This window comes from Oncorhynchus mykiss, chromosome 16 (assembly GCF_013265735.2).
Source record: "Oncorhynchus mykiss isolate Arlee chromosome 16, USDA_OmykA_1.1, whole genome shotgun sequence".
NCBI classification, from domain to species: domain Eukaryota; kingdom Metazoa; phylum Chordata; class Actinopteri; order Salmoniformes; family Salmonidae; genus Oncorhynchus; species Oncorhynchus mykiss.
The window spans coordinates 20,930,807-20,958,698 of record NC_048580.1 but is presented as its reverse complement, the minus strand read 5'-3'; the positions used below and the strand labels follow the sequence as shown (position 1 = coordinate 20,958,698).

Below are 27,892 nucleotides of genomic sequence, written 5' to 3'. Positions count from 1 at the left end.
CAGTTTCAACTGAACTTGTCCAACATGAACTGAGACAGGATGTTGTCTATATCGATGCGGTTACAAAAACCAAACAGTTGGATAGAGAAATAATTTGTGAAGCCATGGTGTGATGTATGACAGGATTGGAATCTTGTTTGAGCTTCGTGTATCAGCACATTGAGATGATCTCACTGCAGCATTGCATCCAAGTTGCCGTCAATCAAGGTGAGCTCCCCACCCACTCAGACTGGTCCTTCAGCCTTACTGATAGTTGGAAATGAGAGAAAAGGTCAATTCTGAGCATTTTAATCTAGGTGGGGGGGTATTATGGGTGATGTTTTAGTCACTCAAATGCTATTTTCGTTGGGAAATATAGTATTGCTGGATCTTTTTTAAGCTTATGATTTATGATTTTGTAATTGGGGTTATGCTCAAAAGCTCATGTGTATCAGTTATTTTTGTTTTGTGAATGGATGGCTTTAACCCGTTATCTCTGTTCCCCTAATGTTGATAGAGCAACTGATTAGCTGTAGCTATGCATTCTGCTGTTAACTGAAATACTGTACATATCGTCACAAATGAACAGGATGATTGCGAAAGGTGAGGAAACACAAGAATGGATCTAATGATAAATATTAACAGAGAGTGTGTGAGAACATGCAATAGTTGATCACACATCAACTCAGAAAACTTCTTGCACTTGAACCCTGCGCTTTCTTCCAGGCGTGAGCTCACTGAGTAGCTTAATAACTAATGCCTTGGTTTGGACAGCAGGTTTGTACTATCAAGACAGCATGGGATCCAAGCATGGGGGGGGGGGGGTTAGAAAATGTTGCAAATGTATTGAAAATGAAATACAGGAATATCTTATTTACTTTGACTTGACTTGAGTCAATACATGTTAGAATCACCTTTGGCAGTGATTACAGCTGTGAGTCTTTCTGAGTAAGAAAGAAGCATTAATACAACCAAAAAAACACAGGTTGTGACTAGTTTCTGGAGGCACTGTTTGTACAGTGTGTGTGTGTATACATAGTGTACAAAACATGCTCGTTCGATGACAGACTGACCAGGTGAATCCAGGTGAAAGCTATGATCCCTTGTTAATGTCACTTGTTAAATCCCCTTCAATCAGTGTAGATGAAGGGGAGCAGACAGCTTAAAGAAGGATGTTTAAACCTTTGAGACCTGTAGTGTGTGTGTGTGCCATCCAGAGGGTGAATGGGCAAGACAAAAGATTTAAGTGCCTTTGAACGAGGAATGGTAGTGGGTGCCAGGTGCACCGGGTTGAGTGTGTCAAGAACTTCAACGCTGATGGGTTTTCATGCTCAACAGTTTCCTGTGTATCAAGAATGATCCACCACCCAAAGGACATCCAGTCAACTTGACATAACTGTGGGAAGCATTGGAGTCGACACGGGGCAGCATCCCTGTGGTACGATCTTGCCCCGACAAATTGAAGCTGTTCTGAAGGCAAAAGGGGGGTCAACTCAATAGTACGAAGATGTTCTTAATGTTTTGGTCACTCGGCAGCATTGCAAATCTTGACACACTCAAACTGGTGCACCTGACACTTACTACTATACCCTGTTCAAAGACACTTCCATCTTTTGTCTTGCCCATTCACCCTTTGAATGGCACACATACACAATCCATGTCTCAATCGTCTCAAGGCTTAAAAATCCCCTGTCTCCTCCCCTTCATCTACACTAATTTGAAGTGGATTTAACAAGTGACCTCAATAACTGATCATAGCTTTCAATTGGATTCACCTAGTCAGTCTGTCATGGAAAGAGCAGGTGTTCTTAATGTTTTGTTTGTTTCAGAATGTGTTTCAGAACTGTTTCAGAATGTGCTTCTCTACAACTTATCTGTCATGATGCTGGTCTTTATATATGCGTATGTGCCCAATAAAAATGTGATAAGATTTATGGAACACATCGAACCAGAAAAATAGCTTTTGAGCATCATTGAAGATTTAATGTATTTTGACCAGTGGAGGCTTCTGAGAACGGCTCATAATAATGTATTTGGTACCATTCCAATCCAGCCATTACCACGAGCCCGTCCTCCTCAATTAAGGTGCCACCAACCTCCTGTGATTTTGGCTGACACATACATTGTCTTTCAGCCATATGTATCATATCGATGAGTGTCACAGCTCCATCTGTGGAGAACATTTGCATCGGCAACTACATCTGTCAGTGCCAACCTGGGTTCATGGTTGACGCAATTGGACAATGTTTGGGTAAGAATTGTGAAATAATATGTATGCGTTTGTCTTAAGTGTAAGCCTTTCCTTGTCATCACACTAATCTCTCTGTGTGCACTACTTCCTTTTATTTTTAAAGGCGCAGTGCAGACAAAATGTGGATTTTTCTGTGTTTTTTGTATCATGTTGATCAAAAGAACAGCTGATGAAACTAACACCGTAAAAGTGTGAAAAAAATATGAAGTGTTTTTTTTTCCTGATAGTTGTTGGTTGAAAATACAGTATACACAGGACATTCTCGTCAGCAGGATTGCATGGGTGGGAGTTTTGGGCTTTCCATGGTGACATCACTATGCAGTAAATTGGTTAATAGACCAATAAAGAGTTCCAAACCCCTCTGCCAATAACATCTTGTTTTCAGTTTTTCCCTACCCACTCAGACCAATCCCAGATAGTCCTAGCAAAATTCTTGCTTGATAAATAGTTTTTTGCAAAAAAGATCGTACTTTTTGGAGAAATGTCCTCTGGTCTGATGAAACACAAATAGAACTGTTTGGCCACAATGACCATTGTTATGTTTGGAGGAAAAAGTGGGAGGCTTGCGGGGGTGGCAGCATCATGTTGTGGGGGTGCTTTGCTGCAGGAGGGGCTGGTGCACTTCACAAAATAGATGGCATCATGAGGAGGGGAAATTATGTGGATATATTGAAGCAACATCTCAAGACATCAGTCAGGAAGTTAAAGCTTGGTCGCAAATGGACAATGACCCCAAACATACTTCCAAAGTTATGGCAAAATGGCTTAAGCACAACATAGTCATGGTATTGGAGTGGCCATAACAAAGCCCTGACCTCAATACTATAGAAAATGTGTGGGCAGAACTGAAAAAGCATGGGCGAGCAAGGAGGCCTACAAACCTGACTCAGTTACACCAGCTCTGTCAGGAGGAATGGGCCAAAATTCACCCAACTTATTGTGGAAGGATACTCGAGACATTTGACCCAAGCTAAACAATTTAAAGGCAATGCTACCAAATACTTATTGAGTGTATGTAAACTTCTGACCCACCTGGGAATGTGATGAAAGAAATGAAAGCTTAAATAAATAATTCCCTCTTTTATTCTGACATTACTACGATTAAATGTCAGGAATTGTGGAAAAACTGAGTTTAAATGTTTTTGGCTAAGATGTATGTAAACTTCAAAATTCAACTGTACGTAATGTATGTCATTCACTCGTTAAGGTCTGAAGAAGACAGGTTGAAAAATTGAAAACGGCGGCAAAAACAAAGCACACTACAGGTAGGTGGAGTCATATGATGAGTGGCATAGTCTGAAACCAATGTTTAAAGACCAATATGTTTTAGGATGATGTAGATGACTCCCCCCAAGAAGTCACAGCATGTCACATCAGCATCCAGCTTCGCAAGAGCAGGTACTGTGTAGGCCATTAGCTAAAGGAAGGTGCATTCTTGTACAAACATCCCTAGAGGTTCCCTTACATTACTTAATGACCACAATCTATTTTCTTTCTAGACCATACTAAAAATGAAATGCACGGCGAACTGGGAGCTGTGAACTGGGTATGTAGTCTACTGTGTGTAATGCTGAAGGCTTAATGCATGGCAAGATATACTAGTTGTGATGTCTTGTTGAGTATTTATACATGTCACTGAAAATCCCTTTAGTAATAGTGGCTTTTGTTTGCATGGTGGTATTGTGAAAGTGCGGTGTAGTTTGTCTTGATCACCCAATGAGGCTCTACTCTTAATATTTATTCTTCCTTTTTCTTTGAGGAAGCAGATTTTCTCCTAAGGGACACCCTAGTGGCAGCAAGGTGGTGCGAACGCCAAACATTTAATGGCACCGTTTCCCTCCCTAGTGTAATTGGGATGGACGGGGAAGACCGCATTTACAACCCTTAAATAACTACGGTTGTATGATGGCCTGGATGAATAGGAAAATATTCTCCTCAAGGAACTGACCGTCTTTGCCTCTTTTGAGGAGCAGGAGTGAAGCTATTTTTGAGGAGTGGTCAAACCTTGTTTTTGTCTGCTGTGTTAATTGTTTCAATTGTTAATTGTGTTGTTTAGTAAAGATGACGTAGCAGTCACCCGAGTCTCTGGTCTCTTTACTGGAGCTGGTATAACTGTCTATATGGTATAGTCTGTTTCCATTCTCATGAGGAAAGTAAATAGCATTATAAATCAGCATAGGTAGTAAGTGTGTATGTATGTATGTATGTATGTATATATATATATATATATATATATATATGTATATATATGTATATGTGTGTATATATATATATATATATATACACAGTGCCTTGCGAAAGTATTTGGCCCCCTTGAACTTTGCGACCTTTTGCCACATTTCAGGCTTCAAACATAAAGATATAAAACTTTATTTTTTTGTGAAGAATCAACAACAAGTGGGACACAATCATGAAGTGGAACGACATTTATTGGATATTTCAAACTTTTTTAACAAATCAAAAACTGAAAAATTGGGCGTGCAAAATTATTCAGCCCCCTTAAGTTAATACTTTGTAGCGCCACCTTTTGCTGCGATTACAGCTGTAAGTCGCTTGGGGTATGTCTCTGTCAGTTTTGCACATCGAGAGACTGACATTTTTTCCCATTCCTCCTTGCAAAACAGCTCGAGCTCAGTGAGGTTGGATGGAGAGCATTTGTGAACAGCAGTTTTCAGTTCTTTCCACAGATTCTCGATTGGATTCAGGTCTGAACTTTGACTTGGCCATTCTAACACCTGGATATGTTTATTTTTGAACCATTCCATTGTAGATTTTGCTTTATGTTTTGGAGGATTGTCTTGTTGGAAGACAAATCTCCGTCCCAGTCTCAGGTCTTTTGCAGACTCCATCAGGTTTTTTTCCAGAATGGTCCTGTATTTGGCTCCATCCATCTTCCCATCAATTTTAACCATCTTCCCTGTCCCCGCTGAAGAAAAGCAGGCCCAAACCATGATGCTGCCACCACCATGTTTGACAGTGGGGATGGTGTGTTCAGCTGTGTTGCTTTTACGCCAAACATAACGTTTTGCATTGTTGCCAAAAAGTTCAATTTTGGTTTCATCTGACCAGAGCACCTTCTTCCACATGTTTGGTGTGTCTCCCAGGTGGCTTGTGGCAAACTTTAAACAACACTTTTTATGGATATCTTTAAGAAATGGCTTTCTTCTTGCCACTCTTCCATAAAGGCCAGATTTGTGCAATATACGACTGATTGTTGTCCTATGGACAGAGTCTCCCACCTCAGCTGTAGATCTCTGCAGTTCATCCAGAGTGATCATGGGCCTCTTGGCTGCATCTCTGATCAGTCTTCTCCTTGTATGAGCTGAAAGTTTAGAGGGACGGCCAGGTCTTGGTAGATTTGCAGTGGTCTGATACTCCTTCCATTTCAATATTATCGCTTGCACAGTGCTCCTTGGGATGTTTAAAGCTTGGGAAATCTTTTTGTATCCAAATCCGGCTTTAAACTTCTTCACAACAGTATCTCGGACCTGCCTGGTGTGTTCCTTGTTCTTCATGATGCTCTCTGCGCTTTTAACGGACCTCTGAGACTCACAGTGCAGGTGCATTTATATGGAGACTTGATTACACACAGGTGGATTGTATTTATCATCATTAGTCATTTAGGTCAACATTGGATCATTCAGAGATCCTCACTGAACTTCTGGAGAGCGTTTGCTGCACTGAAAGTAAAGGGGCTGAATAATTTTGCACGCCCAATTTTTCAGTTTTTGATTTGTTAAAAAAGTTTGAAATATCCAATAAATGTCGTTCCACTTCATGATTGTGTCCCACTTGTTGTTGATTCTTCACAAAAAAATACAGTTTTATATCTTTATGTTTGAAGCCTGAAATGTGGCAAAAGGTCGCAAAGTTCAAGGGGGCCGAATACTTTCGCAAGGCACTGTATATATATGTATATATGTATATGTATATGTATATATATATATATGTATATGTATATGTATATATATACATATGCATATACATATATATATGTATATATATATACATATATATATATATGTATATATATACATATACATATACATATATATACATATACATATACATATACATATATACATATATACATATATATATATATATATATATATATATATATATATATATATATATATATATATGCTCAATTAAATAATATAATTACACAGTTCTAACATTTATCAACACAATTTTAACAGTACATGACATACATAACACATTTGTTGTTCACTGCAACAATATCAGTAGCTTGTCTTAAAAATAGCATGAAGAAAAAAGTGTTTACACGTGCTGGTACCACTTTATATAATATTTTTTATGAGCTTCAAAAATAAAATGAGTTTGTATTCAACATGTGCCTTGCACGAACTGTGTATTTGTATTCAGTGTGTGACTCAAACCTCAGTTGGACAAAAAAAACTGCACACTGCAGTCAGGGATACTTGCCACTGTGGAGCTCGATTTAGGCTACATGTACCTCAATTGATCTTTATGGCCTTCCTGTGACATCGGGTGGTGTAGGTGTCCTGGAGGGCAGGTAGTTTGCCCCCGGTGATGCGTTGTGCAGACCTCACTACCCTCTGGAGAGCCTTACGATTGTGGGGGGAGCAGTTGCCGTACCAGGCGGTGATACAGCCCGACAGGATGCTCTCGATTGTGCATCTGTAGAAGTTTGTGAGTGCTTTTGGTGACAAGCAGAATTTCTTCAGCCTCCTGAGGTTGTTTTCCTGATACCACACTCCGAGGGACCTCACCTCCTCCCTGTAGGCCGTCTCGTCGTTGTTGGTAATCAAGCCTACCACTGTAGTGTCGTCCGCAAACTTGATGATTGAGTTGGAGGCGTGCATGGCCACGCAGTCGTGCGTGAACAGGGAGTACAGGAGAGGGCTCAGAACGTACCCTTGTGGGGCCCCAGTGTTGAGGATCAGCGGGGTGGAGATGTTGCTACCTACCCTCACCACCTGGGGGCGGGCTGTCAGGAAGTCCAGTACCCAGTTGCACAGGGCGGGGTCGAGACCCAGGGTCTCGAGCTTGATGGGGAGTTTGGAGGGTACTATGGTGTTAAAAGCTGAGCTGTAGTCGATGAACAGCATTCTCACATAGTTATTCCTCTTGTCCAGATGGGTTAGGGCAGTGTGATTGCGTCGTCTGTGGACCTATTGGGGCGGTAAGCAAATTGGAGTCGGTCCAGGGTGTCAGGTAGGGCGGAGGTGATATGGTCCTTGACTAGTCTCTCAAAGCACTTCATGATGACGGAAGTGAGTGCTACGGGGCGGTAGTCGTTTAGCTCAGTTACCTTTGCTTTCTTGGGAACAGGAACAATGGTGGCCCTCTTGAAGCATGTGGGAACAGCAGACTGGGATAAGGATTGATTGAATATGTCCGTAAACACACCAGCCAGCTGGTCTGCGCATGCTCTGAGGACGCGGCTGGGATGCCGTCTGGGCCTGCAGCCTTTGCGAGGGTTAACACGTTTAAATGTTTTACTCACGTCGGCTGCAGTGAAGGAGAGTCCGCAGGTTTTGGTAGCGGGCCGTGTCAGTGGCACTGTATTGTGCTCAAAACGGGCAAAAAAATTATCCAGTGTCCCGCTGGATTCATTACCTATGGTAAAAACCAAACTAACTGTCAAGGTGAAAGAAAGATGATTGTGTTGGTAGGTTAATGAATTTGAGAACTGTGGTTTCTAAACACTATTCTGTACTCTTAGTTGACCTATCCTTGTGACCAAAGACTTGAGATTCAATCTATGTTGAAACCTTCACCCAGCCTACCAGTTTCGCAATTACGATGACCAGGCCGATGCATTATGGTTTGGGATATAACTGAGATCATCTGTGTTCACTTTCTTGACTTTAGCTTAATTGTGACCTGAGTACACCTGGAGAGGTACTTTCCTTATGCTTTGAAATGACTACTCTCTGAAAAGTGTACTCGTCTTCATCTTGTTTACCAATTTTTGTTCTCCCCCCCACCTCAGTGCCTCTCTTTTTCTATTGCTCTCATCTTTCAAACTCTACCAGGTATTGACAGTTTCTTGTCTCTCATGAGAAGCAACTGTTTGACATTGAGTAACACTGGACCTCCAACACCGGTTGGACCTCCTGGATCTGGTGGACCTCCTGGACAGTCTGGATCTACACCTGGTGGACATCCCGGACCAACTGGAGAGGTGCTTGCTTTTGACAAAGTCACCACCTTGAACTGACGTGAACACACACTACCCCTGTCTTTGCTGTGTCTCCTCTAAGGAACCTGGTTCACTTCACTGATGTTCTTCAACTCCAGTCCAATGGTCAAGGCAGCATCAGCAGTCAAGTGACTACGCTACTGAGGACAGTGAATTACTCTGTCGAACTGTTCACCCCACAGCTGAGAGAGAATGTGAGCACTGAGCAGGAAACTAACCATACCCTGAACACATGAACTGAGCACATGGTTCATGCAGGCTATACAGTTGAAGTCGGAGGTTTATATACACCTTAGCCAAATACATTTAAACTCAGTTTTTCACCATTCCTGACATTTAATCCTAGTAAAAATTCCATGTCTTAGGTCAGTTACGATTACCACTTTTATTTTAAGAATGTGAAATGTCAGAATAATAGTAGAGACAATGATTTATTTATTTCATCACATTCCCAGTGGGTCAGACGTTTACATACACTCAATTAGTATTTGGTAGCATTGCCTTTAAATTGTTTAACTTGGGTCAAACGTTTCGGGTAGTCTTCCACAATCTTCCCATAAGAAGTTGGGTGAATTTTGGCCCATTAATCCTGACAGAGCTGGTGTAACTGAGTCAGGTTTGTTGGCCTCCTTGCTCGCACACGCTTTTTCAGTTCTGCCCACAAAATTTCTATAGGATTGCGGTCAGAGCTTTGTGATGGCCACTCCAATACCTTGACTTTGTTGTCCTTAGGCATTTTGCCACAACTTTGGAAGTATGCTTGGGGTCATTGTCCATTTGGAAGACCCATATGCGACCAAGCTTTAACTTCCTGACTGATGTCTTGAGATGTTGCTTCTATATATCCACATAATTTTATATTTTGTGAAGTGTACCAGCCCCTTCTACAGCAAAGCACCCCCACAACATGATGCTGCCACCTCCGTGCTTCTTCACGGCTGGGATGGTGTTCTTCAGCTTGCAAGCCTCCCCCTTTTTCCTCCAAACATAACGATGGTCTTTAAGGCCAAACAGTTGTATTTTTGTTTCACCAGACCAGAGGACATTTCTCCAAAAAGTACGATCTTTGTCCCCATGTGCAGTTGCAAACCGTAGTCTGGCTTTTTTATGGCGGTTTTGAAGCAGTGGCTTCTTTCTTGCTGACCGGCCTTTCAGGTTATGTCGATATAGGACTCGTTTTACTGTGGGTATAGATACTTTTGTAGCTGTTTCCTCCAACATCTTCACCAGGTCCTTTGCTGTTGTTCTGGGATTGATTTTCACTTTTCACTCCAAAGTAAGTTAATCTCTAGGAGACAGAACGAGTCTCCTTCCTGAGCGGTATGATGGCTGCGTGGTCCCATGGTGTTTATACTTGCGTACTATTGTTTGTACAGATGAATGTGGTACCTTCAGGCGTTTGGAAATTGCTCCCAAGGATGAACCAGACTTGTGGAGATCTACCATTTTTTTCTGAGGTCTTGGCTGATTTATTTTCATTTTCCCATGATGTCAAGCAAAGAGGCACTGAATTTGAAAGTAAGCCTTGAAATACATCCACAGGTACACCTCCAATTGACTCAGATGATGTCAATAGCCTATCAGAAGCTTCTAAAACCATGACATAATTTTCTGGAATTTTCCAAGCTGTTTAAAGGCACAGTCAATTTAGTGTATGTTAACTTCTAACCCACTGGAATTGTGATACAGTGAATTATAAGTTAAATAATCTGTCTGTAAACAATTGTTTGAAAAATTGGATCTACATCTACAAAGTAAATGTACTAACCTAACCAACTTGGAAAAACTATAGTTTGTTAGCAAGAAATTTGTGGAGTGGTTGAAAAACGAGTTTTAATGACTCCAACCTAAGTGTATGTCAACTTCTGACTTCAACTGTATATTTAGGAGACATTGATGAGAAAGAATGGCCAAGTGTTGATATTTGTAAAACAGAGATAGAGGTTGTGGTGAAGAGGGACAGGACACCACCCCGAGGACCAGTCAGACTGACCAATGAGAACGCCCTACTTGACACCACCTTGGAGACAGCGATCAGCAAGGACAGGAATTACCCAAGTACAGTCCCACTCAGCAGCAGTGGCATTAGGCTTCTTAGTGACTACAGGCTTAAAGAGGCGAAGCCTAAAATCCAGATGATTCTGGTTGATGAAGACCCAACTCAGGCGTTTCTTTCTCCTGCTACGTTATGTTAATTGGTCAGAGGGTGGAGAGGTCAAGCCAACGTTGCACCTAATATGGTGTCCAACTCCACCCACGCTGTATGCTCCTGCACCAGAGATCTGTATATAGTGATGAGATGCACATGCCTCCGCCCTAACTTTGGGTGGTGTTGTCCCAAAGGCGGTAAGCTTAGGTCAAAAATAAGCCCATAGAAACGCACTGGTCTTATTTTGGACAGATTTTGGCGAGAGTGAAACGTCTCACTTCACAGCTCCCTCTCTCCCTGCACCCATCTCATCAGCTTCACCCTGTTCAGGGGAATCCAAGAGAGAAAGTTGATGCACAACAACACTGTCGAACTACTAAGAGGGAAAGGAGTCTGACAGCCACATCGCGGCCCACACAGTAAAACCCCCTGCCTAACAAATATCGTTACGTATGCACGTTAACAATCACTTTGCGCTATACACAAAATATATAAATAACGACGTGACACTTGGTTTTGGTTTCATATATCCCATCCATACTTTATTGCAGAAATGCACAATTAGTCTTGACATTTGTTATTATCGTTTCTCTATGTTGAGTCGACGTGTTATATTACATTGTAACAGTCACTGGTATCATCTAACGTTATAATTGAACTAATATCCTTATCAACAAACAGTGAAAGTTCTAGGTAATGTCTTCTCTTGGTCTCCGTTTGTCTCAGTTACCGGCCCCATGTCTGCAGCATGGAAGCCAGCTGTGTTCTGGTGAAGGAGGTCCGACCGGATTTCCGTTGTTAAAGCATGGTTCCGGAGGGGAGTTGGGAAGTGCAACCCATCTGTTCACTGCGGAGGAACACTTTTTGATTCACATGTCGACATTCCAAAGTACCTTTCACACATTGATACTGTTAATGCTAAAATAACTGTATGTATTTCAAATCTGATCAGTGCCCTGAAACGTTATATCACGATCATGTGTATTGAAAATATATGTCTTGCAAAACTCACCTTCTACTTGACAATGGACAGCTCCATACACTGAGTATACCGCCATACACTGATATACCAAACATTAGGAACAACTTCCTAATAGTGAGTTGCACCCTCCCCTTTTGCCCTCACAACAGCCTCAATTGGTCGGGGCATGGACTCGGCAAGGTGTCGAAAGCATTCAACAGGGATGCTGGCCCATGTTGACTCCAATACTTCCCACAGTTGTCAAGTTAGCTGAATGTTCTTTAGGTGGGCCATTCTTGATACATGGGAAACGGTTGAGTGTTAAAAACCCAGCAGCGTTGCAGTTCTTTACACAAAGAGGTGCGCCTGGCACCTACTACCATACCTCGTTCAAAGACACTTAAATATTTTCTTTCCCATCCACCCTCTGAATGGCACACATACACAATCCATGTCTGAATTGTCTCCAGGCTTTAAAATCCTTTAACCGGTCTCCCCTTCATTTACACACAGATTGAAGTGGATTTAACAAGTGACATTAATAAGGGATCATAGCTTTCACCTGGTCAGTGTGTCATGGAAAGACCAGGTGTTCTTAATGTTTTGTGTACTCAGTGTATATTATTGAGGTAAAACTCCCTCTTGTCACTCTTTTATTTTTGAAGTTGATTCATGAGTTTATTTATGTTGCATTCGGTTCTGCACAGTTTGTTTTAATTTCAATTCAGTTTATTTGTCTATTTTAATACTTTTTGGTTTATCTTCTCCTGGCATAATTTGTATTTTTTGCAATTTGAACGAATAAAACTCCTAATATTTGCACCATATCTCAATGTGTCTCGTTGCCTACTTTGTCATCCATGACAGAGTCTTAGGCTGTAGTGTGTTTCTGTCACAGATCTATGTCAGTTTGAGTGTGATTTATGCTTGGTGATAGTTTTGTCATGTTTTTATGTTGTTTTAGACGGCTGTGTGTTCAATGTGAGTTGAGTATCCATGTTTAGACGTTCTGTGTTTGACTCCTCATTGACAGAAAAGTTGCCAGGTGATGCGGGTGGGTTGGAATTTCTGTGGTGCTGGCCAGTGTGGTCCTATCCCTGCTTAAGGCCTGTGGTGTCGCTCTATCAGCCACGAAACGCAATGGAGGTCACCGGTCGCAACAGCATTTTAACCTCAACTTAAATCAATGTTTTTTTTCCTGCAATTTCATGCACTAGAACACATTCATAAATGTTATCAATAGTCTGCCAATAATTTGTCATTATTCGCCATTCTGTCTTGCCTAGTTAAATAAAGGTTAATTATATATATATATATATATATATATATATATTTATTTATTTTAAATACACCATTCTGTATGTTTGGCATTTTATTGATGTATTTCAATTGTCACAAAGATGGTCATTGTTTTGGTTCTAAGATTCTCATGCCAATATTAATATTTTATTTACTTTCTTGTGCTTTAACTAGAGGCAACCCTGACCTATAATGGCTCAAGATAAAGTTGTGGATATAGTCTGAACCCCCCAAAATACATACATACATGTATTACAACATAGATATAACATTAAATTGCAAAGTGAACTATTTCAATTGGTTTCAATCTGTCAGATTTTGTTTAACCTTTTTATATGATGTGCATAACTTTAGCCTGTGCCTACGTATATGAAATGGTCTAGTTGGCTCCCTGGAGACCTGGACCATACATTTGAACAGTGACCAATCTTTGATTAGTTCGACAATGTGCAGATGATATGATTGTTATTTAAAGTAACGTGATAGCCGCCATGGCCCACAACACTTAGGTTACATTAAAGAGGGTTTGGTAAGACCAATAAACATACTACCAATACTGATTACCAATTTTGAAATGTATAATACAGCATCTGACTTTTATCCTCCAGGCTGATTGGTTAGAGCATGTAAGTAAGCATTTGACTGTAAGGTCTACCCTTGTTGTATTCGGCGCACGTGACAAATAAACTTTGATTTCATTTAAGTATTGGGAAAATTAGAAAATGAAATCTGACATTGTGGAGTCAATAAATTGGTTGTGTGCTTGTTCTTTTTTTGCCTCAGGCTTATAGAGAGGCCATTCTTAAAACCTCTAACTAACTGTTGGTACACATGATATTGTTACAGTAGCTACAAGTTCGCCCACTCTACCGACGACAGTGGGCGCTATTTTTGGCTCTCTTGAACCGGAAGCCACTAGATTTCTCCTTGGGCGCTGCTAGCTAACTGGAGCTACTAGCTAGCTGGAATGGGTCCGAGAGGTAGCTAGCTACCTGAACTGCGGTTAAAAAGTCAAAATAATTTAGACGCATAAGACCCAGCAGAGTACACTCATTGGAAAAGGGAGCGAAACATGAAACGAGATGTCAGGATACTGTTATTGGGGGAACGTAAGTAAATCCTGTTTTAATATTGACACACATATATTCAGCGCGCTAACGTTAGTTAGCTACTGTACAGCTAACGCCTTGTTGTTAGCTACAGACTGCCTGATGGAAACCTGCAGTTTTCTATAAATCTGGATTCCCCCCCCCCCCCCCCCCCCGTGAATTACTAGCTAATTACCCAATGTTATAGCATTGGCAGCCACCACATCATTATGTTTTAGCTATATAACATAGCTAGTCTAACATTAGAGAGTTAGACAGCACCAAATCTGACAGTACTAACGTTAGTCAGTAACGTTACGTGTTGTTTTGCACATGCACTTACAGTACTAGCCCTACGTTAGCTAGCCAAGTTAGTAGCTAGGTAGAAGTTAGTAGCTAGGTATTTAGCTAGCTAGTTAACTGTCAAAATCTTTTCTCATGCGTTAGCTAGCAAACCAACTTAGAAACCTTGCCACCAAGTGTGCTAAAGAAGATGTTTCTTATTTGACACGTTTTGCTGACAATATTGGTGGTTGGTTGTTGAGGAAAAAACATATATATATTCTAGCTAGTTAGCAAACAAGTTACAAGTAACTACCACCAAGTATTTTCCTAATAATTATCTTTGTATACCTAGCTGCATTGTAACTTTAGCTACTTTGTTTGCCCCTCTATTTGAATAGGCTATTCATGAACAGACCTATTCATGGCAACTCAACAAGAGAATGTCAGTGAGAACCCCTTATCAGGCCGTACTCTGTGGTTAATAAAATAAAGACATTTAACTAGCTAGTTATAATAAACTTAGACTACATTTAGATTTAGGATTTAGTTATAGTTCAGCTTAAGTATTAGCCCCCCATGTAATCCAGCTCTGGCTACTTATGAGCTGGAGAATGTGATCTATTTACCTGAGGGTATGACCTCAAGGTGAAGTGTGTTTTGCAGTCCAGAAATACTCTTCTTCCAGGTTTCATTTTCCTCCTTTTTCAATCATGTCTCGTTCCACTTTTCGCCCCTCTGTCAACAGCCAAGGTGGGCAAAACATCACTCATCATGTCATTGGTTGGGGAGGAGTTTCCTGAGCATGTAAGTGTAGCTATGACTGTACATTCCCACTGGTTTATTTCTCAGTTTTGTCTGCAGTGCTGACACGTCTAACAAATTATACCCACCGAATGCAAACACTACATTGATGACTAAATAGTCAGCTTATTTATAAAATATGTATCCACTGGCTACTGCTACACCGTACAAAAGCAGCATTCTCATTGACTTGGTACATTCAAAGTTTGCATACACACTGTCTGCTATCTACACCACAGCACACAGAGGGTGGCTCTATTCAACTGTGAAAGTGTGATTGGTAGGGAAAATAAACCTCCACTCGTCCTCTTTACTTTGCATTTATAAGCACTCGTTATTGTAATATTTTCTTTGTATTTATTTTCTATCCGTTATTTTACCAGGTAAGTTGACTGAGAACACGTTCTCATTTACAGCAACGACCTGGGGAATAGTTACAGGGGAGATAATGACTCATAATATGCCACTTCTCCTCACCTTATCCAAAAAAGAGGACATTTCCAAGTCATTATCCCAGTCTCAGACAGTGTAATGCCTAAACACTCCTCACACTCTAACCATGAAGTTAATTTCAGCCTGTCAGTTCCAAGCTAATTAAAGGTTAATGGAGTCCCTCTGTCAGACTGTTGAATCTGTGTAATCCCCCTTAGGTGCCCCTCCGAGCTGAGGAGATCACTATCCCTGCCGATGTCACTCCAGAGAAGGTGCCCACACACATAGTGGACTACTCAGGTGAGGTGCTGCTCACTCAGTGGCCTAATACAACTCTCTCGCTCTAGTCTGTGTATGTGCCTGTGCGTTTCTATGAAGACCGGATATCTTCCTAGCTGCCAGAAAGTCTTGTCTGCAAGCTAACAGAATGGCTGGTTAAGTGTAATTGCTTGCTTATCAGTCCAATTCAGTGCTGCTGCTGATGAGGTGCTGTAACTGTTATCAACTGGTTATCTGTTGATTAAATTGAGTGCATTGTTTTGGCCCTACAGAAACGGAACAGACTGATGAGGTCCTCAGAGAGGAGATTATCAAGGTAAGGCTAGTTCTCAGTGTTGACCCACCTCTTCCTTAGCTTAACGCCCAAGGGTGAAGTTTCCCCTAGGTACAGATCTAGGATAAGCTTCCCCTCCCTCAATCCTAACATTAACCATTAGTGGGGGAAATACTAAACTGACCCAAGATCAGTGTCTAGGGGAAACTTCACACTACACCTAGCTGAACAGGTATTAATCAAAGCTAAGCTATTAATCAAAATATCTGTTATTTTTCTGTTTTTAAACAACTAATTGACTGATGTCGGTTAAGTCATTTTTTTGTTTTTTTTCCTGTGAGATCAATGCACAGAAAACATGATAACATACTACAATCACCATAATCCATTGCGTGGCTACTTGTCTGGTCTGTTTCTTTTACGCCTGCCACGTAAGAGATAGAAGAATGTGCAATCAAGAGGGGATACATAGGGAGCAGTTGCTTTGCGAGGTATTGTTATTCAGCCGTCATAAAAGTATGCCTTATTTACAATGAAAACTACTAAAATAGTGATTTCTTTCAGACAGCATAGGCAGCAGCTCTAAAGAGATGAGCTGATGACTTGGAATGAAATAATAGTGATCAAATAAAACAAATATACACAACATAAATATTTTATTAAAGTAATGTGAATAACTTTGTGTTGCCAAGGCAGCAGCTACTCTTCCTGGGGTCCGGCAAAATTAAGGCAGTTATACAATTTTAACAACATTACAATTCATTCGTTACAGAATTCACAACACACTGTGTGCCCTCACTTATTAACTGACGGTTAATAGGTGATACGCTGTAATGGGGAGTCACTACCATCATGGGACTTTTCTTAATGGTTTTATTCTGTGTTACAGCATTCAACCCACATAATGCATAGTGCATTTTTTACTATTCTAACCAAAACCTAACAGACATCAAAGTGCACTAATGAACAGGAGAAGCATCTGTAGATGACCAACAGTTGATCTCGCCTCATTATTCAATCATGTGTTGGAGTGAGCCTTTCCCAGCTGTACCTTACAAAATCACAATCATTTCAGTTCATTTGGAGAATGTGTTCGATTGCGTGCTTTAGTTGATGATAAAGACCTTGCACTCCAACCATGATTTCTCAACTCCTGTAGGCCAACGTGGTGTGTGTGGTCTATGACGTCACCCAGGAGGAAACTATAGACAAGGTATCCTCTCTCACACATGTACACTGTCTTTTATAGATCTTAAATGTCCTTCTTGGAGAATCCAATATGGAAGCATTTGGCATGGTATAACAAGCATTTGTATAATGTAGCCTACAGCATGCTATCAATATGATAAATGAGAGATTTTATAAGTGTTTTGCTATAATTTCTTATGCTACTCACTTCTCAGATCCGAACAAAATGGATCCCCTTGGTAAATGGTGAAGCAGAGAAGGGGAATAAGTATGTACATACTGTTGTTTCGATGACATTTGCTTTGAAGCTTGTGTACATCGTCCTTGCCTAAAAGTGCTGTGCTTGAACTAGCCTCTTTGGCCTTTTGTGTCATAGAACATTTAGATATCTTTGATCTTAAATTCATTCCTTATGATGTCACAGAGTTCCCATAATCCTAGTGGGGAATAAATCGGACCTTCGCTCTGGGAGCTCCATGGAGACCATTCTACCTATCATGAACCAGTTTTCTGAGATTGAGACCTGTGTAGAGGTAAGGCTTGCATCTCAAACTCACTCTGCTCTCTTCAGCGGCCTCCCCACTCACTCAGCGCAATGAGGACCTGGTTTCGCACCAATAATTACTCCCACCAATCTTATGCAAACAATATTTAGTTTAACTGTTTTTGTTTGAACACACCTATGATTAGGCAAACCTGAGGTTTTGACTTTTCTCTCCCAAGTGTTCTGCCAAGAACCTGAAGAACATCTCTGAACTGTTCTACTACGCTCAGAAGGCTGTGCTCCACCCCACCGCCCCGCTCTACGACCCGGAAGACAAACAGGTCAGGGAGGACATTTTGAGGATCGCTTTATACCTTTGGAATGACCTGGTTTTATTGCGGAATCTTGCTTTGTTGAGTGTTAACTGTGTCTGTGTGCTGATGTTACTTCCAGTTAAAGTCCATGTGTGTCCGAGCACTCAGCCGAGTCTTCAGCATCTCAGACCAGGACCATGACCGTATCCTCAGTGACACTGAACTCAACTGCTTCCAGGTGAGAATCAAATAACACTCACCCATCCATCCTTTAATCTATCCACCATACGTCAATTAATCTATTAATATATACACTACTAATATATACACTCAAGTTTGGGGTCACTTAGAAATGTCCTTGTTTTTTGAAAGAAAAGCAAAACATTTTGTCTATTAAAATAACTTCAAATTGATCAGAAATGCGCCTCACAAGTCCTCAACTGGCAGCTTCATTAAATAGTACCCGCAAAAAACACCTGTCTCAACGTCAACAGTGAAGAGGCGACTCTGGGATTCTGACCTTCTAGGCAGAGTTGCAAAGAAAAAGCCATATCTCAGACGGGCCAATATTTTTTAAAATTAAGATGGGCAAAAGAACACAGACACTGGACACAGCAACTCTGCCTAGAAGGCCAACATCCCAGAGTCGCATCTTCACAGTTGATGTTGAGACTGGTGTTTTGCGGGTACTATTTAATGAAGCTGCAAGTTGAGGACTTATGAGGTGTCTGTATCTCAAACTAGACACACTAATAATGTACTTGTCCTCTTGCTTACTTGTGCACCGGGGCCTCCCACTCCTCTTTCTATTCTGGTTAGAGCCAGTTTGAGCTGTTCTGTGAAGGGAGTAGTACACAGCGCTGTACGAGATCTTCAGTTTCTTGGCAATTTCTCGCATGTAATTGCCTTAATTTCTCAGAACAAGAATAGACTGATGAGTTTCAGAAGAAAGGTCTTTGTTTCTGGCCATTTTGAGCCTGTAATCGAACCCCAAATGCTGATGCTCCAGATACTCAACTAGTCTAAAGAAGGTCCGTTTTATTGCTTCTTTAATTAGAACAACAGTTTTCAGCTGTGCTAACATAATTGCAAAAGGGTTTTCTAATGATCAATTAGCCTTTTAAAATGATAAACGTGGATTAGGTAACACAACGTGCCATTGGAACACAGGAGTGATGGTTGCTGATATTGGGCCTCTGTACGCCTATGTAGATATTCCATTCAAAATCAGCCATTTCCAGCTACAATAGTCATTTACAACATTAACAATGTTGATAATGTATTTCTGATCAATTTGATGTTACTGGGCAAAAAGGTGTGTTTCTATCAAAAACAAGGACATTTCTAAGTGACCCCAAACTTTTGAACGGTAGTGTACATGCGCGCACCACACGTACATCCTTAAGAGAGAAATTGCAGGCAAGGTGTAAAACTGGCATGGTCATTGGAGCAGCCGGGTATAATTCAACTCTGTGTGTGTGTGGTTCCTCAGAAATCGTGCTTCGGGAACCCTCTAGCCTCTCAAGCACTGGAGGACGTGAAGACTGTGGTGTGGAAGAACACGAGCGACGGGGTGCAGGACAACGGCCTTACCCTGAACGGTGAGGGATGAACCCGACAGTGAGATGGCTCAGCCTTTGATGATATAGGACCTGTTGGGTTTAGCCTCTTGTGAAATTCAGTGTTGCTAGTACCGCCAATAGTTAGTATGGAGCCGACGTGATAAGATTGCGACATAACAGACATGATTCTATTGTATCCTCTATCACCAGGCTTCCTGTTCCTCAACACGTTGTTCATCCAGAGGGGTCGGCACGAGACCACGTGGACCATCCTGAGGAAGTTTGGTTACGATGACTCGCTGGAGCTGACGGATGACTACCTATACCCACAGTAGGTGTTTTGGCTCCACTACTTTGTGTTTCTGACCCAATCCCTGACGTGTTAGAGACAGTTGGTTACCTCCCCCATGTTGTAATGTGATATTGAAGATGATACTGCATGAGTATTGTCTCAAAGGTTTTTGGTGAGTCAGTGTTTTCCAGAAAACATCCTGGCCTTACACGATTTATGTTCATTTATCAAGCCAGAGCAATAGATCGTTCCGTTAGCTAAACCTCAGGCAAGTAACGTCTCGTGGGTTTGTGTGTGTGTGTGTACGGTAAGCCCAGGTATTTATATGGCTGTTTGTTGTGTGTTGCCAGGTTACGGGTGCCCGTGGGCTGCACCACCGAGCTCAATCATCTGGGTCACCAGTTTCTCCAGAGGCTGTTTGACAAGTATGACGAGGTGTGTGACCGCCTCAGTGGCATCAATCAGGAAGTCCATTTATATCCATCTGTCTATTTGTCAACAATGCACTAAGCAGGTTATATTTTAAGTGTAAAGAGAATACACATTTTTAAGTAGAACGCCCCCAGTTCATTTTAGGCATTGAAATGTACCCCCACTCCAACAGCATGGCTGTTTTTAGGGCTGCTGAAAGTTTGTTAGGGCTTAGTGGTGTGTTTTACCCCTCTAACAATATTTATTTTTACACCAGGATAAGGACTCTGCCCTCTCTCCCGCGGAGCTCAAGAATCTCTTTAGTGTGTTTCCCTACATGCCCTGGGGCGCAGACGTGTACACGGCTGTCTCAACCACAGACGAGGGTTACATCTCCAATCATGGCTACGTGTGTCAATGGACGTGAGTATTGACCCTTGTTCGCTTTGAAGCTATCTTGGTATGTACAGTGCCTTCGGAAAGTATTCAGACCCCTTGACTTTTCCTCAATTCTGTTACGTTACAGCCGTATTCTGAAATGGATTAAATAAGTTTAAAAAATCTACACACAATACCCCATAATGACAAAGCAAAAACATGTTGTTAGAAATTTTAGCAAATGTATTACAAATAAAAAAACATACCTTATTTACACACAGTGGGGCAAAAAAGTATTTAGTCAGCCACCAATTGTGCAAGTTCTCCCACTTAAAAAGATGAGAGAGGCCTGTAATTTTCATCATAGGTACACTGCAATTATGACAGACAAAATGAGAAAATAAAATCCAGAACATCACATTGTAGGATTTTTAATGAATTTATTTGCAAATTATGGTGGAAAATAAGTATTTGGTCAATAACAAAAGTTTATCTCAATACTTTGTTATATACCCTTTGTTGGCAATGACAGAGGTCAAACGTTTTCTCTAAGTCTTCACAAGGTTTTCACACACTGTTGCTGGTATTTTGGCCCATTCCTCCATGCAGATCTGTGATGTTTTGGGGCTGTTGCTGGGCAACACGGACTTTCAACTCCTTCCAAAGATTTTCTATGGGGTTGAGATCTGGAGACTGGCTAGGCCACTCCAGGACCTTGAAATGCTTCTTACGAAGCCACTCCTTCGTTGCCCGGGCAGTGTGTTTGGGATCATTGTCATGCTGAAAGACCCAGCCACGTTTCATCTTCAATGCCCTTGCTGATGGAAGGAGGTTTTCACTCAAAATCTCACGATACATGGCCCCATTCATTCTTTCCTTTACACGAATCAGTCGTCCTGGTCCCTTTGCAGAAAAACAGCCCCAAAGCATGACGTTTCCACCCCCATGTTTCACAGTAAGTATGGTGTTCTTTGGATGCAACTCAGCCTTCTTTGTCCTCCAAACACGACAAGTTGAGTTTTTACCAAAAAGTTATCTTTTGGTTCCATCTGACCATATGACATTCTCCCAATCTTCTTCTGGATCATCCAAATGCTCTCTAGCAAACTTCAGACGGGCCTGGACATGTACTGGCTTAAGCAGGGGGACATGTCTGGCACTGCAGGATTTGAGTCCCTGGCGGCGTAGTGTGTTACTGATGGTAGGCTTTGTTACTTTGGTCCCAGCTCTCTGCAGGTCATTCACTAGGTCCCCCCGTGTGGTTCTGGGATTTTTGCTCACCGTTCTTGTGATCATTTTGACCCCACAGGGTGAGATCTTGCGTGGAGCCCCAGATCGAGGGAGATTATCAGTGGTCTTGTATGTCTTCCATTTCCTAATAATTGCTCCCACAGTTGATTTCTTCAAACCAAGCTGCTTACCTATTGCAGATTCAGTCTTCCCAGCCTGGTGTAGGTCTACAATTTAGTTTCTGGTGTCCTTTGACAGCTCTTTGGTCTTGGCCATAGTGGAGTTTGGAGTGTGACTGTTTGAGGTTGTGGACAGGTGTCTTTTATACTGATAACAAGTTCAAACAGGTGCCATTAATACAGGTAACGAGTGGAGGACAGAGGAGCCTCTTAAAGAAGATGTTACAGGTCTGTGAGAGCCAGAAATCTTGCTTGTTTGTAGGTGACCAAATACTTATTTTTCACCATAATTTGCAAATAAATTCATAACTCCTACAATGTGATTTTCTGGATTTTTTTTCTCATTTTGTCTGTCATAGTTGAAGTGTGCCTATGATGAAAATTACAGGCCTCTCTCATATTTTTAAGTGAGAACTTGCACAATTGGTGGCTGACTAAATACTTTTTTGCCCCACTGTAACTATTCAGACCCTTTTCTATGAGACTTGAAGTTGAGCTTAGGTGCTTCTGTTTCCATTGATCATCCTGGATATGTTTCAACAACTTGATTGGAGTCCACCTGTGGTAAATTCAATTGATCATTTGGAAAGGCACACATCTGTCTATATAAGGTCCCACAGTTGACAGTGCATGTCAGAGCAAAAACCAAGCCATTAGGGTTGAAGGTATTGTCCGTAGAGCTCCGAGACAGGATTGTGTCGAGGCACATATCTGGGGAAGGGTATGAAAAAATGTCTGCAGCATTGAAGGTTCCCAAGAACACAGTGGCCTCCAAGTTTGGAACCACCAAGACTCTTCTTTGAGCTGGCCAAACTGAGGAATCGTTAAATAAAGGTTAAATACGTTCTTGGTCAGAGAGGTGACCGAGAACCCGATGGTCACTCTGATAGAGCTCTAGAGTTCCTCTATGGAGATGGTAGAACCTTCCAGAAGGACAACTAGCTCTGCAGCACTCCACCAATCAGGCTTTTATGGTAGAGTGGCCAGACTGAAGCCACTCCAGTAAAAGGCACATGACAGCCCGCTTGGAGTTTGCCAAAAGGCACCTAAAGACTCTCAGACCAAGGACTGATGAAACCAAGATTGAACTCTTCGGCCTGAATGCCAAACGTCATGTCTGGAAGAGACCAGGCACCATCCCTACGGTGAAGCATGGTGGTGGCAACATGCTGTGGGGATGTTTTTCAGCGGCAGGGACTGGGAGACTAATCTGGATCGAGGGAAAGAAGAACGGAGCAAAGTACAAAGATCCTTGATGAAAACCTGCTCCAGAGCGCTCAGGACCTCACTGGGGGGGGGAAGGTTCACCTTCCAACAGGACAAAGACCCTAAGCACACAGCCAAGACAATGCAGGAGTGGCTTCGAGACAAGTCTCTGAATGTGCTTGAGTGGCCCAGCCAGAGCCCAGACTTGAACCTGATCGAACATCTCTGGAGAGACCTGAAAATGTCTGTGCAGCAATGCTCACCATCCAACTTGACAGAGCTTGAGAGGATCTGGGATAAAAAATGGGAAAAACTCCTCAAATACAGGTGTGCCAAGCTTTGTAGCGTCATACCCAAGAAGACTCGATGCTGTAATCGCTGCCAAAGGTGCTTCAAAAAGTACTGAGTAAAGGGTCTGAATACTTATGTCAATGTGATATTTAAGTTTTTTTATTTTTAGAAATTAGCAAACATTTCAAAACCTGTTTTGCTTTGTCATTATGGGATATTGTGTGTAGATTGATGAGAGGAAGAAAAAAAAACTTTTTAATCAATTTTAGAGTAAGGCTGTAATGTAATAAAATGTGGGATAAGTCGAGGGGTCTGAATAAGGCACTGTAGCTTTGTGTGTATGTCAGCCATGGTGGTTTTTATGTTTAGAATTTCAGTGTAAGGAGGTCCGTGAGTACAAATGAATGTGTTAGGGGATTTTGGTTAGGACAGTGAGTGTTCCTATTCCCTCCTCCAATTTCACCAATGTGACTTCTCTCCATATACAGGCTTTCAGCGTACCTTGATATCCATCGCTGTCTAGAGTACTTGGGATACCTGGGCTACCCTATTCTCACTGAGCAGGACTCCCAAACCACTGCAGTCACAGGTCTGTGTCTGTACGCATGTCAACACATCTTTTTTTTTTTTTTTTTACATTGCTGCAAGTAGCCTCTCTAGGAAAATAGACTGTATGTTAACAAGAACCTATAATCCTAGTGCCGCAGTAAACCTCACTCGCTGTACATAGAGGATTAGAACTATAATCTGGTTCACTATAGGCCTTACAGACAGAATTATATCCAGTACATGTATGCCTTCTGAGGATGTGCAGTGACTCTGAAAGTTCAACTTTGAATATGCTATTTGACTGGTGTGAAGACTACCAGAGTGTGTGTTGTGTAGTTATTATATGCAATGATTAAACAAAATTCACACATTTATTTGAGGGTACCAATAATGCCGTAGTCGCATTCCTTCAATTAGTAAATTAACCTCACCCCATCATCCAGTGAAACCGAGTGGGATTGTTTGAAGCGAAAACCTGCATCCACAGGGGTGCTTCAGGAACGCTGGTTGGTATGTGTGTGTGTAAAACTGAGGGCGTGGCTGCATGGCGTAGCAGGATTAGGGTAGGGTGACGTAAGTCTCACACCCACTCAGCCTGTGCCGTAGAGTCGAAAAGGTTTAGCTCACGCGGCTTTAAATGTGGGAGAGGTCCTACCACCTCAGATCAGATTAAAAATGTATCCTGCGTTACCCACAAGGGGAAATACGATGGGGAAATGAAATGCTTTGATAGCACTCCATCATATTAATCAATGGTTCCCTGTCCTGACATGTCTGTTTCTCCGTGTGTATGTACTCCCTGTGATTTCGGTGTGTGTGTGTCTGTGTTGGCGCTATCCTTGTGTGTTCCTCTGCAGTGACGCGGGAGAAGGCTGTGGACCTGGAGAAGGGCCAGACTCAGCGGTCAGTGTTCCTTTGTAAGGTGATCGGGCCACGGGGTACTGGGAAGTCTGCCTTCCTCCAGGCCTTCCTTGGCCGAAACACAGCGGTACGATCATCTCACTGTTGACCTGTTATTTAGACTAAATAGCGATACAGAATCACACATTCCTGGAGGAACCGTTTAGTACTTTGTTACTAGTAGTACGCATTGAACTCTTCATTGTAAAACCATTCCGCTTTGTCAATACGTGTTCGAGCTGAGAAATGATGTTGAAAGCCCCAACTACTAGCATTGCTACAACTAATGATAAGCTTAACAGTCGGTGTGTTTGTTTCAGAGAGAGGAGCGTTCCACCGGTGCCTTTTCCCTATACACCATAAACACTGTCCAAGTTAGCAACCAGGAGAAGTTCCTCATAGTGAGTTCCGTACCTTTTTACTTTCACCTCAACTCTGACCCCTGACCTTTGGTAGAGTGCGTTAGCCTCACCTCTCATTTGTCGTCTTCCCCTGGCAGCTCTACGAGGTGGACGTGGAAACAAAGTTCCTAAAGGAATCGGACGCGGTGTGTGACGTAGCCTGTCTCATGTATGATGTCAGCGACCCCCACTCCTTCGACTACTGTGCCAGCATCTACAAGGTGTGTGGCATCTCATGTCCTCTTCAGAGCGTCTCTGGTTTTCACAGATATGATCAGGAATCTGTTCAATGTTTCACTCTTCTCTTTTTCTCTCCCTTCTTTCTTCCCCACATCCTCTTTCTCTTCGCCGTATCCCATTTTGTCTTCATCCACATCTGTCTACTCTCCTTTCTGTAGCAACACTACATGGACAGCAGTATTCCCTGTGTGATGGTGGCCTCCAAAGCGGACCTCCCCGAGGTGAGACAGCTCCACGGGATGACTCCGGCAGAGTTCTGCTACAAACACCGACTGCCTCCGCCACTCCCCTTCTCCGGCCTGTCCCTGGACTCCACCAGCAAGAACATCTACACCAAGCTGGCCTGGGCCGCCATGTTCCCGTACGTATTAGTTATTTGATTGTCACATTTGGCAAACCTTTGGTCCCTCTGTGATTCACTCACCATTTAATCTATAGTTTCGCGATTCAGTGTTGAGAAACTGGAAAGTCGTGTCACTTTTTTTCATGTCTGCACCTCTACGCGGTTTCATATGTCCTTTCATTGACGCCTTTGTCTCCCCCCCACAGACACCTGAACGGCTCCGACATGAGCAACACATCCTTCTGGCTGAGAGTGACGCTAGGAGCAGCAGTGGTCGCGGTCCTAGGCTTTGCCATGTACAGAGCTTTCGCCCGACAGAAATGACTAGGGTCCTGACCGGAGCCCGCCTTCCCTCTTTTTCCCTCAACCCCAATCTCCAGACCAATCCTCCAGACCAAGCACCTAGACACACTAGACCAGACAGACAAAACACAGAAACATTTTACTTTGTCATGATTTATACCCTAACCTCCCCTCTCCTCGTCTTTGCTCTGCTCTTCCAGTCTACCCCAGTTAGTCACGTCTTCTTGACTGACTGTAATAATCTCAGTCAAAATGGAGGAGCGTGACCATATCTCTCACCCTCTCCTGACCACCTTTGCTCGCTCTGCCTTATGGTGTCAAAATCCAGGCTAAGGCGGTAGCCTCCCTGTGCGCAACGCAACGATTCCCCCAAGAGCTGCTACGAATATGTGGGTGCTTTATTAAATGGGGATATACATATACAAGAAGAGACATTTCAAACCCAAGACTTTTCCATGTGTCCACATGGTGTTCAGGAGAATGGATAGATTTATTTTTAATGTGTGGTCTTTCCTAAGGAAAATAATCTCAAAATGTAATAGCAATTTGGAAGAACATATCAAACTTTAAAAAGTCTGGTGCTGGTTAGAAACCAAAATGGCAAATTCAAACAGTCCATATCGCAAGGGGGGGGGGTGAAGACAAGCCTTAGAGCACAAGTTATGGAGGACCCTGCTGCAAGGACGTAACCGAGCAACAGACACTCTGAGCGGGCACAGGAAGTCCCCTGCAGAAGCTAAAGACTTGTCTTCCCATTGACCAAGCCACTGAGATAGACTTTCAGACCTGATTTGCCAAATACAGAAGCCGCTCTCTTACGGACCGTTCCAGTAAAATACATGCTTATCACTCCATTAGCTTCTGCTACAATACTACAGTTGTGGGTGAAATGATCTAGATACATTTATTTATGTCAAAAATAATAACAATACAAAATAGCAGTAGTTGTGGCTTGCCAGATTAGAATTGAGAAGGAAACAATGTCTTGTTGAGAGAAGTGACTATATTGTATTAGACTGATGAAAAAGAAACACTGAACTCTGTAATGCATCCTCCTTACTCAAAGTAATCAGTCATGTTAAAACAGCCAAATCATTTTTATTTTATGGTGTTAATACTAAATCCTGCCCCGTGCAAATTAACGCTTTGAATGATCATTATAAGGAAAATATCTGCCTCCCCTTGTCTTGGCTTTTATGTGCATTCACCATAAATTGGAACTTAGGCCCCAAATGTTATTTCTGCTAAATCATCCACGTGTGTGTGTGTGGGTGCACATGTATATTTGCATGTGTGCATACATGGACCTGTGTGTCAAGATTTTGATTGTATAATTAATTATCCCTTTTATTTTTATTTTTTTTTTAATATGGGAATCATACATTTTTATTGGTTGGTTATTTTAGTTGGGGACCTGCTATTGCCACAGAAAAAAATGATGTGGATCTTATTGATTGAAAGTGATATAAAAACAACTAAAGTGAAATGCTGAATAAAACAAAACAAGGATTGTTTACTGTTTTGCCAAACTTCTATCCTTGACTGTCAGACTGTTTTAGTATTAGAGTGTGTTGTTGGTGTGTGAGTAAAATCACTAGGGAAGCCAAGCCCCCACCCCCCAAAAAAAAAT

At 42.0% G+C, this 27,892-nt stretch overlaps 1 protein-coding gene across 1 annotated transcript; it reads left to right on the top strand.

Moving 5' to 3' along the window:
• The first annotated feature begins 13,526 nt into the window (after positions 1–13,526).
• rhot2 (ras homolog family member T2) lies at positions 13,527–27,797 on the top strand. Its single transcript, XM_036946478.1, has 19 exons — positions 13,527–13,941; positions 14,951–15,009; positions 15,657–15,738; positions 15,990–16,033; positions 17,151–17,204; positions 17,395–17,447; positions 17,604–17,712; positions 17,903–18,004; positions 18,117–18,215; positions 19,470–19,578; positions 19,750–19,870; positions 20,182–20,266; positions 20,520–20,665; positions 24,015–24,115; positions 24,933–25,063; positions 25,296–25,376; positions 25,475–25,597; positions 25,775–25,977; positions 26,166–27,797. The coding sequence occupies exons 1-19, from the start codon at positions 13,905–13,907 to the stop codon at positions 26,281–26,283; spliced, it is 1,857 nt and encodes a 618-aa protein (XP_036802373.1). The 5' UTR covers positions 13,527–13,904; the 3' UTR covers positions 26,284–27,797.
• Positions 27,798–27,892: the final 95 nt, after the last annotated feature.

Coding starts and splice junctions, on each gene's coding strand:
- rhot2 (XM_036946478.1), top strand. CDS start 13,905: ATGAAACGAGATGTCAGGATACTGTTATTGGGGGAAC. Junction 18,216..19,469: donor CTGAACTCAACTGCTTCCAG/GTGAGAATCAAA, acceptor GTGGTTCCTCAG/AAATCGTGCTTCGGGAACCC. Junction 20,666..24,014: donor GGCTACGTGTGTCAATGGAC/GTGAGTATTGAC, acceptor CTCCATATACAG/GCTTTCAGCGTACCTTGATA.